General features: G+C 43.1%; 1 protein-coding gene and 1 pseudogene across 1 annotated transcript in view; both read right to left on the bottom strand.

The window, feature by feature from the left end:
* Positions 1–15,081, bottom strand: part of cadm4 (cell adhesion molecule 4) — a 91,148-nt gene that overhangs the window by 3,200 nt on the left and 72,867 nt on the right. Inside the window, exons 7-8 of the mRNA XM_024139246.2 lie at positions 9,634–9,735; positions 6,399–6,534 (exon numbers count right to left, since the gene is read on the bottom strand). Of these exons, the coding sequence (XP_023995014.2) occupies positions 6,497–6,534; positions 9,634–9,735 (140 nt within the window). The 3' untranslated portion in view covers positions 6,399–6,496. The remainder of the gene's footprint in view (positions 1–6,398; positions 6,535–9,633; positions 9,736–15,081) is intronic.
* Positions 8,092–9,546, bottom strand: LOC112071815 (uncharacterized protein C14orf119 homolog; annotated as a pseudogene).

The raw sequence follows: 15,081 nt of genomic DNA, 5'->3' as shown, positions 1-15,081 counted from the left end.
TGGAACAGCGGGGACTGGTGAAAGCAACACCAACATAGGCACAGAACATGCATACACACACATGAAAACATACGGTACTATACACACACATGGATTTTGTATTGTAAGATATGGTGAGTAGAGTAGGCGCCTGAGGGCACACACATGATGGGGTGTGAAATCTGCATGAATGCTATGTGTAATGTTTAAAAATTGTATAACTGCCTAATTTGTCAGACCCCAGAAAGCAGTAGCTCGTCATGGCAGCAGCCTAATGTGGATCCATTAAATACAAAATGACAAGCAACAGCCTCTGTTTTGTGCAGAAAAAACTGGCGTTTTCGATGTGTGAGGGAAAGAGCGCTCAAAAACAGAGACGAAGAGGGCAGCTATAGACTGCAGAGCCACCACGTTAGAAAGGTCAAACAAAGAGAAGGTCAGAGGGGAGAGTTGAACCGAACCATAGACTCTGTGCTTGGTCCAACCTCGAACATCAGCGTCCACATTCATTCTCGTTATGTTTGAGGAGAACGCTGTCCACCGACTGGAAACCAATTGACGGGCAATACAAATAGCCAAAGTAGAGGGAAGGAAGGGAGGGAGGGAGAAAGCTAAAAGATCATTGGCGGAATGAAGACAGGAGAATTATGGAACAGTAAGAAAGTGAGGGGGGGGGTGGAGTTGGGGGGGTCCCTGGGGCAGGCTTGTGGAACAATGGCTACCTACTGTGTCATTGCTGAGTAATATCCAAACTATCAAAAAAATAGTATAGATTCAAATGTATTTTTTTAAAGCCCTTTTTACAATTTGCAGTTGTCAAAAAGTGCGGGACAGACACCCAGCCGAAAAGCCCAAAAAGCAAGGCAATCAAGCCAAAAGCAGAAGGAAAAAAGGCAAAACAGACAGCAGCACGGGGTACACAGTGTTCTTGGGTTGGGGGAGGTTGTGGGAACAATGGCTACCTTACGGTGTCATTGTGAGTATATCCAAACTTTAGTAAAAACAAATATATAGATCAAATGTATTTTTATAAAGCCCTTTTTACTTTTCAGTTGTCACAAAGTGCGTCACAGACACCCAGCCTAAAATTCCAAAAAGCAACAATGCAAGGCAAGAAGCAGAAGAAAAGGTAGGTCACAGGATGCCAAGGGGGAGGCATGCACGACCAAGTCAATCGCTGCAGTCCACCCACAACTTTTGTTAAGCTATAGCTGGATGTCTCAAAATACACTACAACAGCAATACCACTGCGATTAAGATATGAAAATGTTTGCTTGAGGCGCGAATGTGACAAGACAGAGGTGATGTGTTGTTGTTTTGGCAATTGCATCTGTAACTATATGTTGGCTTGCTCACTCCACATTGTTAATTAAATTACAGGTCAATTCAATTCTGTTGCAGGCTAGCTTTATGTCCATATTACATTTTTAGAGGGACCTTGTAATGTCTCACAAAAGGGCCTGGCTTGAAAAACGGAACTCAAACACACTCGAGGCAAGAGTGGCACAGCAACCCCCTTCTCTTCTTGGTCCTAAAAATTGTCCTTGTAAAATTGGATGAATGTGTCCATCTATTAGGGCAGTATTTGATGCAAAAATACTGTATGATGCAATTAGTAGGTGTACATACCACATCCTAACAGGTTGGCTAGTGTTAACGGAAAATATTTGCCTTTGTCTTATTATAGCGAAAACAACTAAAGTTTCTCTATACAATCTGCTTTCACGCAAGGCAACAAAAACAAGTGTAAATAGGATATCTGGGAAAGCCCTCTAGCCAAAGCTGAGATAAAACCAGGCTAGAGTGCTATTCAACACTCGATTAACCACATAATAGTCTGACCTAGCGCAACCAGAAAGCATACTGAATGAATGAACATAACTTGTGAAAAACCTCAAGAGGTTGCACAAAACCACAATGTCAGGTGAGCGTTCCACCACTATTTTAACCCTGGTGATTATGACCATGGGTTACTACACATTCCTGACCAAGATCGCTGCTCACCATGAACTGAGACTGCAGCTGTCGATAAAACGCGATCAAACAGATGAGTAAAGAAGCACATTCTAGTTGCAGTTAGGACCCTATGGAAATATGTTTGTAACCGAGGTATTTTTTCTGACTTAGAACAGGCACCCCAATCCCTATAGGTAAGTAGTGCAAAAGGTAGTGAATGAATTGGTCGAGCACGTGAGGCAAACTTTGGACCTGAGTGCAGGACCTGAATGACTGAACTGAATGTTTTTTATTATATAAAAAGTGAACGCATCAAGAGAGCAAATTAGTACAACCGCTTGGGTAGTTAGGTAGATAGCTAATTAAACCCATCACAACTTAACAAATATAGCAAACTGTGTAAAAGTAACTAGCACGATTAGGCTAGGAGCCATACTAAATACAAATGGACGGGGCTGAGTAACGTAATTTGCTGAACAAATGTTAGTTATTAAAACGAATTGCAGATTTGTGGCTTTTAATTACGTTAATGAAATAGCAACGTGGTCAAGAAGGCTAGCCGCTAACCTTGACAGCTAAACACAAACACTTGACATGTAGTTCAGTAGCTACTCAGTTCTAGCTAGCGAAACGCGCTTAACTACAACCAGCCAAAGTTAGTCGGATATAGCCTAGTTAACGTAACTTCTTAAGCCAAATACATACAGCGGACTTGACGTTTTTCTTCAGGAGTAGTTGTTATTATTAACCTGCTCAGAATGAGCTCTGACCATCTAGATTGACGTTAGCTAGATAAAGCAGTAAACATTATGCCAACAACGCATGCACGTATCAAAACGCACTTCAAATGCTGCCAGTTCCGTCAGAAGTTTTACTATAAGCTTAGAACTAGCTAGCTACCAATACGTGCAACCTCCTCAAATAACACATCTACATGTAGGTATTTGGCGGCTCTGCAATCTTACACAAGTTGTCTCACGCCAGGAGTGCTTGATTCCAGGCCTAGCCACTTCCCTCGTCCTTGCTGGGCACACACCAACTGCTTTAGCGGCTAAGGCAAAACGATGTCAAATAATGCGATTTATGCCCCACTAGCGTCCAACAAAGAAACTAGCGTAATTCCTTAAAGCAAAAGAAGGCAAGACTTGAATATATTGGTCAAAGTAACCAGCATCCAGCACCGTTGCCGCCTATCTACATCAATAGCATTAGAGCCAAACATTTGCCAGGAACCTAATTACTAATCACAAATCCAGACCACTACGACTACAGTTAGCCCTACTGTCAAATCACCTCATGTCCATTACACCACTAGCATAGCACACGATTTGCCCTAATTTTTGACTCTATAATACTATATCATAAGCATGAGTTCGGACCAACCACCAGGGCAGAAAGGGGGGGCGCGGGAGAAGACCCAGTATATCTCACAATTGAGTCAGCAACGGAACCTCCAGACAAGGTTTAACAAAATACATAAAAGAAACAAAATAGATAATTATCAAACAAGTTCATCTAAAGGTAGACAAAATCTCATGCCGAGATAAGCAGTCAGAAAAATAAAACAGAAGAAATGTTACTCACTGGCTTTGGCTGTATTCAAAAGAGTATACAACACTAGAGCCAAATGAGCATAAGAGCCAGAAATACATCCCAACACAACAAGCCGACTTACCAGATAATGGGCAGTTTAGGTCGAGCCTCAGTGTCCTAGTACAGTCGGCGCTTACGAGGACAAAAGTATTTCCAAACACCACTTATGTCAGTACTCTGTCAAAATTATGTTCCCATTTTGTTGAGTTACAAAGTGGGATACTAAAATGGATGTAATCTTCATTTATTAGTCAATGATCTACAGAAACATACTCGTAAATGCAAAGTGTAGAAAAATTCTAACCGAAATTTGTAAAAAAAATAATAATAATATGTGGAACATAAAAACACCTGCATGTCCTTGATTAGAGTCCCAATATATGTGGTAAGACATCAACCAATTTGGCAGTAGATTACTAAAGCTGTGAGTTCTCCTGGATTTGCAACATTTATCCATTTTCATTTCAAGATCTTCAAGCTCTGTCGAAGTTCATTGTTGGTCATTGCTAGAACAACCATTATTCAGTTGATGCCATTACTTTTAGGACAACTGAGTCAAACACGGCTGCACAAAACAAGAATGTACTCTTCTATAAGACTGGAACACATTGTACAGCTCAGTAGCGAATAGATACAGACATATCTATAGCACTCCATGTCTATAGTGTAAAATTGTAGAAAGCATAATGCCATTGCAAGCAAACAACTACCTAATATCCCCTCCATCTAACAACACATCATACTGTATAAGTCATGACGTGCCTAATAATGAGAAAGCACCTCCAGAAGCTGCACATTGTGATTTATGAATATGTCTTCCAGTTATTGACTACGACAGATGCACTACTACAAATTTTATAATCACTCAATTAAGTACAAAACCTGCACAACTAAGTCACGATATTCTAACCAGTGGTGATGTCAAATACTAAAGCTAAAATGACTTTAAAGTAACTACTTAATTAAAGTAGTTTTTTTTAGGTATGTACTTCACTTACCTATTTATATTTTTGGCCTACTTCTTCACTACATTTCTTAAATAAACTTCTTACACAATAATGTACACTTTCCATACATTTTTCCCCTGACACCCCAAAAAGTGACTTGCGAATGCTCTGAGTCAGGAACGAGGTAGATGCCACGCTTGGTCCAACCTTTTACAATATCATACATTTTCATAATAAAAACATCGCTTGTTTCACCTCCCGCATTATCTTGCCTACTTGAATTCTGCAGGACATACACTAAAAATCTACAAACTTGCTTATATACTTAGACACTATGATGGTCGTGTTAGATAGATTCGCACACCTAGACTAACTGTATAATTAGACTTCATTTATCTCTATTAAGAAAAATCTTTTGTGCCTGTGGACTTACATCTTTCTACTTGATCATTTCTTCTTAATGGATCCACTATTATCTCAATTTTATACATCCAATGGAACTTTACTATGACATATATACTGAGATGTGTTACCTGTGTTCCTTACCAACATTCAACCATTTCTTATCACCCACTCCCACTCAGTATGTATTATCTATTTTATCATTTGGGTGACTTTAATGGATGTAAACATCTCTCACAAACCACATACCAGAAGTCAACTATACTACTTGATCTAATTTCTCTTATGGAGTGCGTGTATACTATTTACTCAAGTATTGAACAATTATGTATACTGTGATATCCAACTCTGCTGCTTTTAATCGCAACACACCAGCATCATATACAACTAAATTGCGATGAATATTATATCTATTTTGAAATTGTAAAACATCTCTCTACTAAGCATCAACTACACTTAGCCAAGTTAATCAACACAAATATATGAGCATTAATTAGCAAATAGCATTAATGAGTGAGATGGATTTATCATTTCGCTTCACTCTACCAGCACTAAAGACAAACAACATATAGATAATCTCTTAGTAACATTTATATAATAGTATGTGACTATGATCTTAGCCAGTTTACTACACATATCATACAGCAACAATGCCCAGACTATCAATCATTTAGACACAATACCCCTAGAATATGACGAAGAAACCATCATTATTGATGATCATTCCATGTACTGTAATAGCAATGCACAACATGTTGAAACCCAAGCATTCTATCTTCAACACATTAGGCATAAAAAACCCTGTATCATTTTAGTCACAAACAATAATAAATTTGTACCAGAGAAAAAACTGCTGAAGTCATTTCATAATAATCTATCCCAGACTTGTCTGAGTAATTACCACTACAAATTATCATACATAAATAAAATATACTGCAATCCATATACGAGCCTGATCAATTTCAGACGCTATGTGTGGCCCAATACTAGTGTCTTGTACAATTCTAAAATCATAAATCTACAAATGAATTAATCACCTCCTAACCCTGTGTCTCTTAGAGCATTTGCCCCGATAGAAATTCTCAATTACAACCACATCATCATGGAAGTGTCCTCACTATGCGAAATCTACTCAGCAAGCCGCTGAGCGAAACTGGATACTGCACCATTTGTTTGGCGGAATGTCTCACGGTCTCTAGACAATCGGCGTCGCCATCGCTGCCATAGAACGTCGCACATAGCGCGCCCAACTCATCTCGGTCTCAGTTCACTAGGCAGCGTGTACTCTTTCTCTCTCTTGTTGTGTTCAATGTCTTGAACCTTAGAGAATACCCTCCTTCTGGCCATGGATGGGCATGTGACGACATCAACCGCAGACCCCCAGGTCAAGCCCTTGGATCCGCATGCCAAATGGTAATTTCACCGCTGACAATGAGACATGCACTTGAATGGAATGAGATAATGGGAGGCTGTGAGTAAGAGAAACCGACGACGGAAAGTGTGCAAGCATCAATTGGTTACATTTCTGTCGACAGAGCACCAGAGGTGACGATGAGAACACAGATACGATGTGTGAAGACAGCAGAAGCCAGGATGCCGCCTATCACAAGCATATCCGGCTACCTGCATGTGGTCTCAATCACTTGCCCCGGCGGGTCTGAGAGGGAAGAGAGAGAGAGAGGCGAGGAGAGAGAGAAGAGAGAGAACGAGAGAGAGAGAGAGAGAGAGAGCAAGGAGAGAGAGGGAGAGAGAGAGAGAGAGGAGAGAGGAGGAGTAAGGGAGGAGCGAGAGAGGAGGAGAGGAGGCGGGAGAAGAGACGAGAAATAGAGAGGAGAGAGTAAGAGAAGAAATATATAGAGAGAGAGTACGAGAATAGATAGGAGAGATGAAGAGAGAGAGTAGGGGCAGAGATATATGTGGAGGAAAGAGAGAAGGAGTATTAAATCAAAGTCTGTACATCCCTGAACGGTGAGATAATCTACTGTATCTTTCACCATATCTGTATTATTACCCACAGAACACTGGAGATTGGAAGAGCTCAGACCAACAGAGCACAGAGCTCCGGTATACAGAGATACCTTTGAGTCAGAGGCAAGTCTGTGTTTACACCACAGACACTCCCAGAATAAAGAAGATTCATACAGGCTGGAGTGAAAATGTAGTGTGACCACCTGTGTGTGAATACATAGTGCCAACCCTGCCCAGAAGACAAGGACACATAGGAATGGGCATGGTCCAAGAACTCTACCAGACTGGAATTAAAACAGGAATCATTTACACAATGCTAACAAAAGAACACAGCCACAGAGAGGTGGAGGATGGATGAAGAAAAAAGAGAGCAAAGACGACTGACAAATGAGCAAATGAGAAAGTGTGTGTGTCCGTCTATCTATCAGTGGCAGCACGGGCAAGACAGAAAAATAAAAGAGTGTAGAAGCGTCTGTTGAAGAGTCTGCCGGTGCAATATTTCKTGACGGATGAAAAATTAAGRGCTGCCTTCCCATGGTGCATTTCTCTCCCTCGCTGTGCCCAAATCTCGGTGGGTAATGAGTGACAGTATAAAGGAGCCRGCCGTTCTCCCCACGCGCCCAATAACGCTCCCGCATCGCTCTCTCTGACATTCAAACACGAGGCACAGCAGGTGCACACCTCCTGTCAGAAAGAGCAGAATAATGCCCTGCTCCCTCTGTTTCATCTCTCCCCCAGAGAGAGAGAGAGAGAGAGAGAGAGAGAGAGAGAGCCCTAAGTGGTTGAGATGATGTGAGAGCAGGTGAGTGAGTGAGTGAGTGAGTGAGTGAGTGAGTGAGTGAGTGAGTGAGTGGTAGAAAGAAAGGAAGGGAGGTAGAAAGGTGGTGAGGGGGAGGAGAGTGGGAGACAGAGAGAGAGAGGTAGAGAGAAGATATAAGACAGAGAAGACGGGATATGATGAGAGGTAAAAGAAAATAGAGGAAAATAAAGACCTGGAGAGTGAGGATGAAAGGGTGAGAGAGAGAGCACGCATGGACAGAAGAGATCCAGGTGGTAACCCTCTGTTCTGTGTGATGACAGCCACTTACTCACAGTGGGAGACAGAGAAGCAGCTTGGCTTAACTGCCCTGCCATTGTGTGTGTGTGTGTGTGTGTGTGTGTGTGTGTGTGTGTGTGTGTGTGTGTTGTGTGTGTGTTTCTTGTGTGTGTGTTGTGTGTGTTGTGTGTGTGTGGCTCCAGGCAAAAGCGACATAAGTGGTCGGTTAGGACCCCAGAGAAAATGATAATAATACCTGTCATCATATCCCTTCTTCCCTGTCTTATAGTTCCTCTCTACCTTCCCCCTCACCACCTCTCTTTCTAACTCCCTCTCCTTCTCTCATCTATCCATCCATCCATCTATCTCTATATATGTACAGCTCTGGAAAAAATTAAGAGACCACTGCAAAATTATCAGATTCTCTAGTTTTACTATTTATAGGTACATATGTGTTTGGGTAAAATGAAATTTTTTGTTTTATTCTATAAACTACTGTCCCCTCATGACCGCACATTCTTCTGTCTCTTCTGTAGCAGGCATAAAATAAACACAGACTGGACAAGTAGATGTGCAATGGATTATGGTCATTGTAGTTAATTACCATTTACCCCCCGTATTTTCCAGATCCCTCAATCCCTGCCTGCTGTCCCAGCTACACCTCTGTAGAAGTAGGCAACAAAGATCGGGTCCCTCTCTTCTAGAATGTCCAGGAAACTGTTCCTCTTCTCCTCACTCCATGACTCAAACCATTGGCTCCAGAGGCGCAGCTGGCACTCAAAGATATTTGGTGGGCTGTCCTTAACCTGTAGCATATAGAGCGACGCGAAGAGGGTACACACATTCACTGGCACAGCGTCCCCAAAAGGTCCTGCAGAAACTGTTCCCTCTGGGCAGTGCCCCAGCTCAGGAACCATCTCAATACACAACGCTGCTCCTGAAGAGTTACGTAGGAGAGTGGCAGYGGCTCTCTGTCTGCTGCTGAGTTCAGAGAGGTACAACAGAGGTTCTCCGAGAAGGGAGGCACTAAAAACTGTGGTACTGACGAAAAGTCTGCCAGGCTGGGTGAAGACGAGCTGGACTGTGTGCAGAGCCAACCCGGCACATCAAAAAATAATAATAAAAAAAAATCTCTCCACCCCATGGCAAAATGTGTTGAACTGCAGGAAATCAACTTTAAAACATACAACCAAATCTCGCTAGTGCCCCCAAAAGGCAAGAGCTGGCCCTGTGTGTGTGTTGATGTGAGCGTGAGTGTGTGTGTGTATGTGAGTGTGAGTAAGTGTTAATGTACGCGTGCGTGCGTATGTGTGCATGCGTGTGTGTGTGTGTGTGTGTGTGTGAATGTGTCATTCCACCCACAGATCCTTGTGTCCCTCACAGAAGTCCTATGGCCGACCCATCCCTGGGTCTGTAACAATAACAACAGTGCATGTGTGCTCCCACCCCATGGGACTTACACACTGACACAGCCCCAACTCAATCACTGAGTGCCCAGAGCACAGCATCAGCCAGCCATTGATGAGAGTGGGGGAATGTGTGTGTGTGTGAGAGAGTGTGTGGGAAGACCAGTCAAGAGAAGGTTAAAGTGGACAAAGGGAGAACATGTGTCAGTGACGGTGACAAGAAAAGGACAGAGAAGAGAGGAGGACAAGAGCTGTTAAGAGGCGGTGATTGTGACCATGAAGGAAGGGAAGGATGGAGAGATGGAGAGGAGGAGTGTGTTAAGGGTGAGGGAGGGCTGTACGTTACCTCGGGGGTCCGGTGCGTAGCTGGGGGTTAGGAGGAGGGTGGTTGGGTGGGAGGTGGCATGATGGGAGGTGGGAAGTACCATGGTAGTGACAGACACATTCTCTACAACAGACAAGGCAAGGGTAACACACTATTCTCTACAAGACAATCATAGTTTTCTATGAAAGACAGGTTCTAGATCAGTGGTCACCAATCGGTCGATCGCCATCGACTGCTCGATCTCCAAGGCATTCCTAGTCGATCAGCAATGTTTTTTGTAAAAAACCCAACGATAAAGCCTTCGTTTTGCACTGTTGTCAGTAGGTGCACTTGATTCAGCAGCCCTAGCGCCGGGAAGGCATTTTCAACCATTTCATGTGTCTGAAGGTATAACTCCGCCTAACTGGCGGGCCCAGGGAGCTTATCAAGTACACCGATAGACCTACCACTGGCCAATCAGATAGCTCAGATCACTGTGTCTGCAGTTTCCTCGAGCCATAGACTGTAAAAAGAAACCTCGAACGCACAGCAAAGTTGATACAGTGAGATTTCAAAACCATAACAAGAGAGAGACTCAACGAATACAGCAAAGAGCTGCTGTTTTTATGAGTAAGTTCATGTTTAAGTTGTTATTCAGCACTGTCAACACTGTTCAACACTTTTATATGCCATAAAATGTGCATTCTCACACTCACGCTAGAACCAGCACTGCAGCTGCAATGAATGAGTATAAAAGTGTTCCGATAAGCTTCTGTTTGTTATTATTAATGGCTTGTGTCTTTTTTAATATCAAGGAATATTTCACATTCTCTGGACATAGGAGTAACAACATGAATTGGTGCATGAGGCAGAAATAATGCAGTGCGACTTGAGTTATCTCTGGAAGACAGTCCCCTTTTCTCAGCGGAGGGAGGGAGAGCGGAGGGAAGGAGAGCGGAGGGAGGGAGAGCGGAGGGAAGGAGAGCGGAGGGAGGGAGAGCGGAGGGAGGGAGAGCGGAGGGAGGGAGAGCGGAGGGAAGGTGAGCGGAGGGAGGGAGAGCGGAGCTCCTGTACTTGCCTTCTTCTCAATATCTCACACATTTATGTAGATGTCCACACTTCAATGAGTTAAATAAGAGTCGCATTCCTTTATTAGACTTCGCCGTGTAAATTTACTAACTACTCATTCACGTTAGAGTCATTGTATCCTGTTCAGGTAAGAGAAGACTCTGCGCCGCTGTAACAGGTCAACAGCTAGTCTTCTATTTATAATCATCTGTTTCACGATCTTCTGTAGCTCAGAGCCATTAAATAAACACAGACGGACAAGTAGAGTGCAATGGATTATGGTCATTGTATTAATTACCATTACCCCCTGATTTTCCAGTATCCTCAATCCCTGCCTGCTGTCGCCAGCTTACACTCTGTAGAAGTAAGGGCAAACAAATGATCAATCTCCAGTTCTTTCTTATGAATGTCCAGCGCGAAACTGTTCCTTCTTCTCGCTCATCTTCCATGACCTCAATACCACTGGCTCCAGAGGCGCAGCGTTGGCACTCCAAAGATATTTTTGGGGCTTGTCCTTAACCTTTATCAGTATATGAGCGAATCGCGAAGAGGGTACACAACATTTCACTGGCCAACAAGCGTCCCCAAAAGGATCCTGCGAAACTGTTCCCTCTGGGCAGTGCCCCAGCTCAGGACCATCTCATATACACAACGCTGCCTCCTGAAGAGTTATCGTAGGAGAGGCAGAGGCTCTCTGTCATGTGCTGAGTTCAAGAAGGTACAACGAGAGTTCTCCGAGAGGGTAGGCACTAAAAACGGTGGTACTGACGAACAAGTCTGCCAGGCTGGAGTTGACAGACGAGGCTGGACTGTGTGCAGAGCCAACCTAGGCATAGCATATGCAAAATGTTGTAGAATTGGCAGGAAATTTGATTTACATCAGCAAAATGTATCTCTGCCCCTCATGCGCAAATTATGAGCAAATTTGTACCTGTCTAATATATAAAAATAATATAAAAATCTAAAATTCTCTCCACCTCCATGGTAAAATGTTGAACTGCAGGAAATCAATTTAAAACGTATCAACAATATATCTGCTTAGCTCGCCTCCAAAAGGCTAGAGCTGGCCCTGTGTGTGTGTGTGCGTGTGTGTGTGTGTGTGTGTGTGTGTGTGTGTGTGGTGTGTGTGTGTGTGTGTGTGTGTGTGTGTGTTGTGTGTGTGTGTGGTGTGTGGTGTGTGTTGTGTGTAAGTGTGTGTGCGTGGTAAGTGAGTGGTGATCGTGAGTGCTTGTATGTATGGCGTCCGCTGGTCATGTGCTCATTATCTCCTAACCTCACAGATCCTTGTGTCCCTCAACTATGAAAGTTCCTATGGCCATTTCTCCATCTCTCCTGTCGCTTAAATCAACTAATCACACTCAATGTGTGCTCCCAACCCCATGGGACTTACAACAACTGAACAGCCCCGCACATTACTGAGCTGGCTCAAGAGCACAGCATCATCCTCAGCCATTGTTATCTTGAGAGTGGGGGAAATTGTGTGTGTATATCTCTGTGTGAAGAGCGTGTGTGGGCATAGCCAGTCCTAATGGGCCTTCTTTCTTTCCTTCCAGTTCTCTGCTGCCAATGACTGGACGAAATTGGAGTTGGCCGTCACTATTTTATATTCATCCATCTCTCGTAACTTAATTAAGCAATATGTATAGAGAAAAAAATATCAACGGTAACGCTGTTGCAAGCTCCTTACACGACCCACCGTAATAGCCCTAATCCACACACCTACCTACCTTATATCCCCGTCTATTTGTTTTTTGTTGTTATGTTCTGGCTCTTTTCAAGCACAAAAAGCACGAGATTCAGTAATTGTCATACGTTGCCATTATCATCTGCCTTAAATGTCTTGCAAAATATACTTATCACTCCAGTGTAAATTGCTAAATTGAAATTAACTTTGGCCACTATTGCCTTAGTCTTATTAGACTCTTTACCGTATCCTACTGTCACCAATATGCACACACTGTATACAGAGTTTCTTTTTTCATTATTGTGTTAATTTGACTGTATGTTTGTTAATTACCCATGTGTAACTCTGTGTTGTTGTTTTGGTGAGTGTCCTTATTTGCTTTGATATTCTTGGCCAGTCGCCGTTGTAAATGAGAACTTGTCCTCACACTGGTCCGCTTATGTACTGCCTGCGCTAAATAGTATAAAGCGTGAATAAAAATAAAGGAAAAAAAGGAAGGGTAAATGGCAGAGCATAAGATGAAGTGTTCACAGTTGACAGCTATGCCCCACTGCTAAATGAAGATATAAGCTGACAGAGAAGAGAGGAGAACAAGAGCTGTTAAGAGGCAGTGATGTGACCATCTGAGAGAGAGATATAAGGTAATAGGAGAGATGGAGAGGAGGTGATGTTGTGTTATACTAGGGATGTAGGGAGGGGGTACCGTAAAATGTTATACTGTCATGGTACTGCGTAATCGGGGGGGTTACGGTGCGTAGCTGGGGTCTTGAGTAGGTGGTGATGGTTGGGTTGGGAGGTGGATGATGGAGAGCAAGGACAATGGTAGTTTGAAAGTACACATTGTCTTATACATAGCAGACTATATGGCATAGGATAAACATCATTGAGAGCTTAAGTACTAGACAATCAATAGTTTCTATGAAGACAGTTCTAGATGAGAGCGAGAGATTATGTAAATCGGTCGATCGCCATCGACTGTGATCGTCCCTCAACGGTGCATTTAACTAGTCGATCGAGCTAAATGTTGGTCTTTTTTGTAAAAAACCGCAATTTCAAGTAAAATGCACTTCGTTCTTGCCACTGTTGCTTCAAATAGAGATGTATGCCTACTGATTCAGCAGCCCTAGCGCCAGGAAGGCTATGGCCATTTTTAACTCCATAGTATCAATTGTGTCTGAAAGTATAACTCCGCCTACCCGCGCTCGGGCCCAGGGAGCTTATACAAGACACCAGATTAAAGACCCTACCAGCGGCCAATCAGAATAGCTCAGAATCACTGTGTGCTGGCAGTTCCTCGACCAGAGACTAAAAGATAAACCTCGAATGCACATCAAAGTTGATACAGTAAGATTCAAAACCATGAAGAAGAAGAGAGAGCTCCATTTCGAATATAATCAGCAAAGCAGCTGTGCTCACTGTGTTATGTGGAGAGAGGTTATTCAATTCGTTTAAAATTATTATTAACTAGGTGCAGTGTCAACAACTGTTCAGATACACTCTTTTATATTGCCATAAAATGGTGCATTGCGTACTACCTTCAGCTAAAAGACCAGGAGACACTCAGCATGCTGCTCAATATAAGATGAGATTATGAATGATGTTCCGAGAATTAAAGGGTACACTGTTTTGTGTATTATTGAGGTACGGCGTTTGTTTGAGTCTTTTTAATATCGAGGAAATTAAATTCATGTCTGGTACCGAGTACAGTAAGTAAACAACGTTGAATATAATTGCATTGGAGGTTTAATGAATAAAAAATGCAGTGCAGAGCTATGAGTTATCCATACAACAGCATGGAAAGAAGCTTGTCCCGCTTGTGTTTCTCACAGATCATAAGGGAGGATGGAACGCGAGGGAGGGAGAGCGGATAGGAGGGAGAGGCGGAGGGTAAGGATGAGCAAAATAGGGACCCATGGTGGGTTAAGGAGGAGAGAGCGGAGGAAGGGTGAGCGGAATAGAACATAGGGAGGGGTAGAGGGGTCTAGTAGAAATAGGCATGTGTGGGTTAAAAAATAATATGACATGTAAAGGGGAGGATAGAGTAAGGGGACAACATGGGTGGGTTATAAAAAGGGGGGAGGGAGAACACGCCCGTATGGGTTTAACATAGGACCATGGGTGGGTTAAATTATATGACATGTATGGGTTATAAATAGGAATGGGTGGGTGTTATAAAATGGAACGTATGGGGTTATAAAAAGTAGGGGGCGAGTAGAGAGGTGGCGGGGGTTATAAATTAGGACATGTTGGGTTATAAATAGGAACGAGAGAGGGAGGTGAGGCTAGTAGTAAAGGTGGAAGGGAGCAGAGGAGGAACAGGCGTAAGAGGGGAGGTTTATAGGAATCGAGGGGAACGAGGTGGTGGAGAGTGATAGATAAAATGAGCGGAAAATAAGGACAGCGTATGGGTTAATAGTGAGAGCAATGGAGGAACATAGGGAAGTGGAGGTGTGGTTTTCGGAATATAAATAATGACATGTATGGGTTATAGTAATAAGGGGAGGAGCAAGTACGGGGTGGGAGGGTGTAAAGGAAATGTTGAAGCACACGAGGACATAGGGAGGGAGAGGGCGGAGGGGAAGTGCGGAGTGAGGGAAGGGGGAGTTATAAAGAGCGGGGAGATAGGGTGGGAAATAGTAGTAGACGATGTAAATAGGGTTCAGATGAGGGAAAGATGTGTTCAGGGTAATCGTTGGTTCGTTGTGGGTGGTATAAGGTCAGCAATCTACACCGAAGCT

Source organism: Salvelinus sp. IW2-2015, unplaced genomic scaffold (genome assembly GCF_002910315.2).
Source record: "Salvelinus sp. IW2-2015 unplaced genomic scaffold, ASM291031v2 Un_scaffold1730, whole genome shotgun sequence".
In the NCBI taxonomy this organism is placed as follows: domain Eukaryota; kingdom Metazoa; phylum Chordata; class Actinopteri; order Salmoniformes; family Salmonidae; genus Salvelinus; species Salvelinus sp. IW2-2015.
Note: the sequence above shows the minus strand (reverse complement) of the source record. Positions and strands in the feature narration are given on the sequence as shown.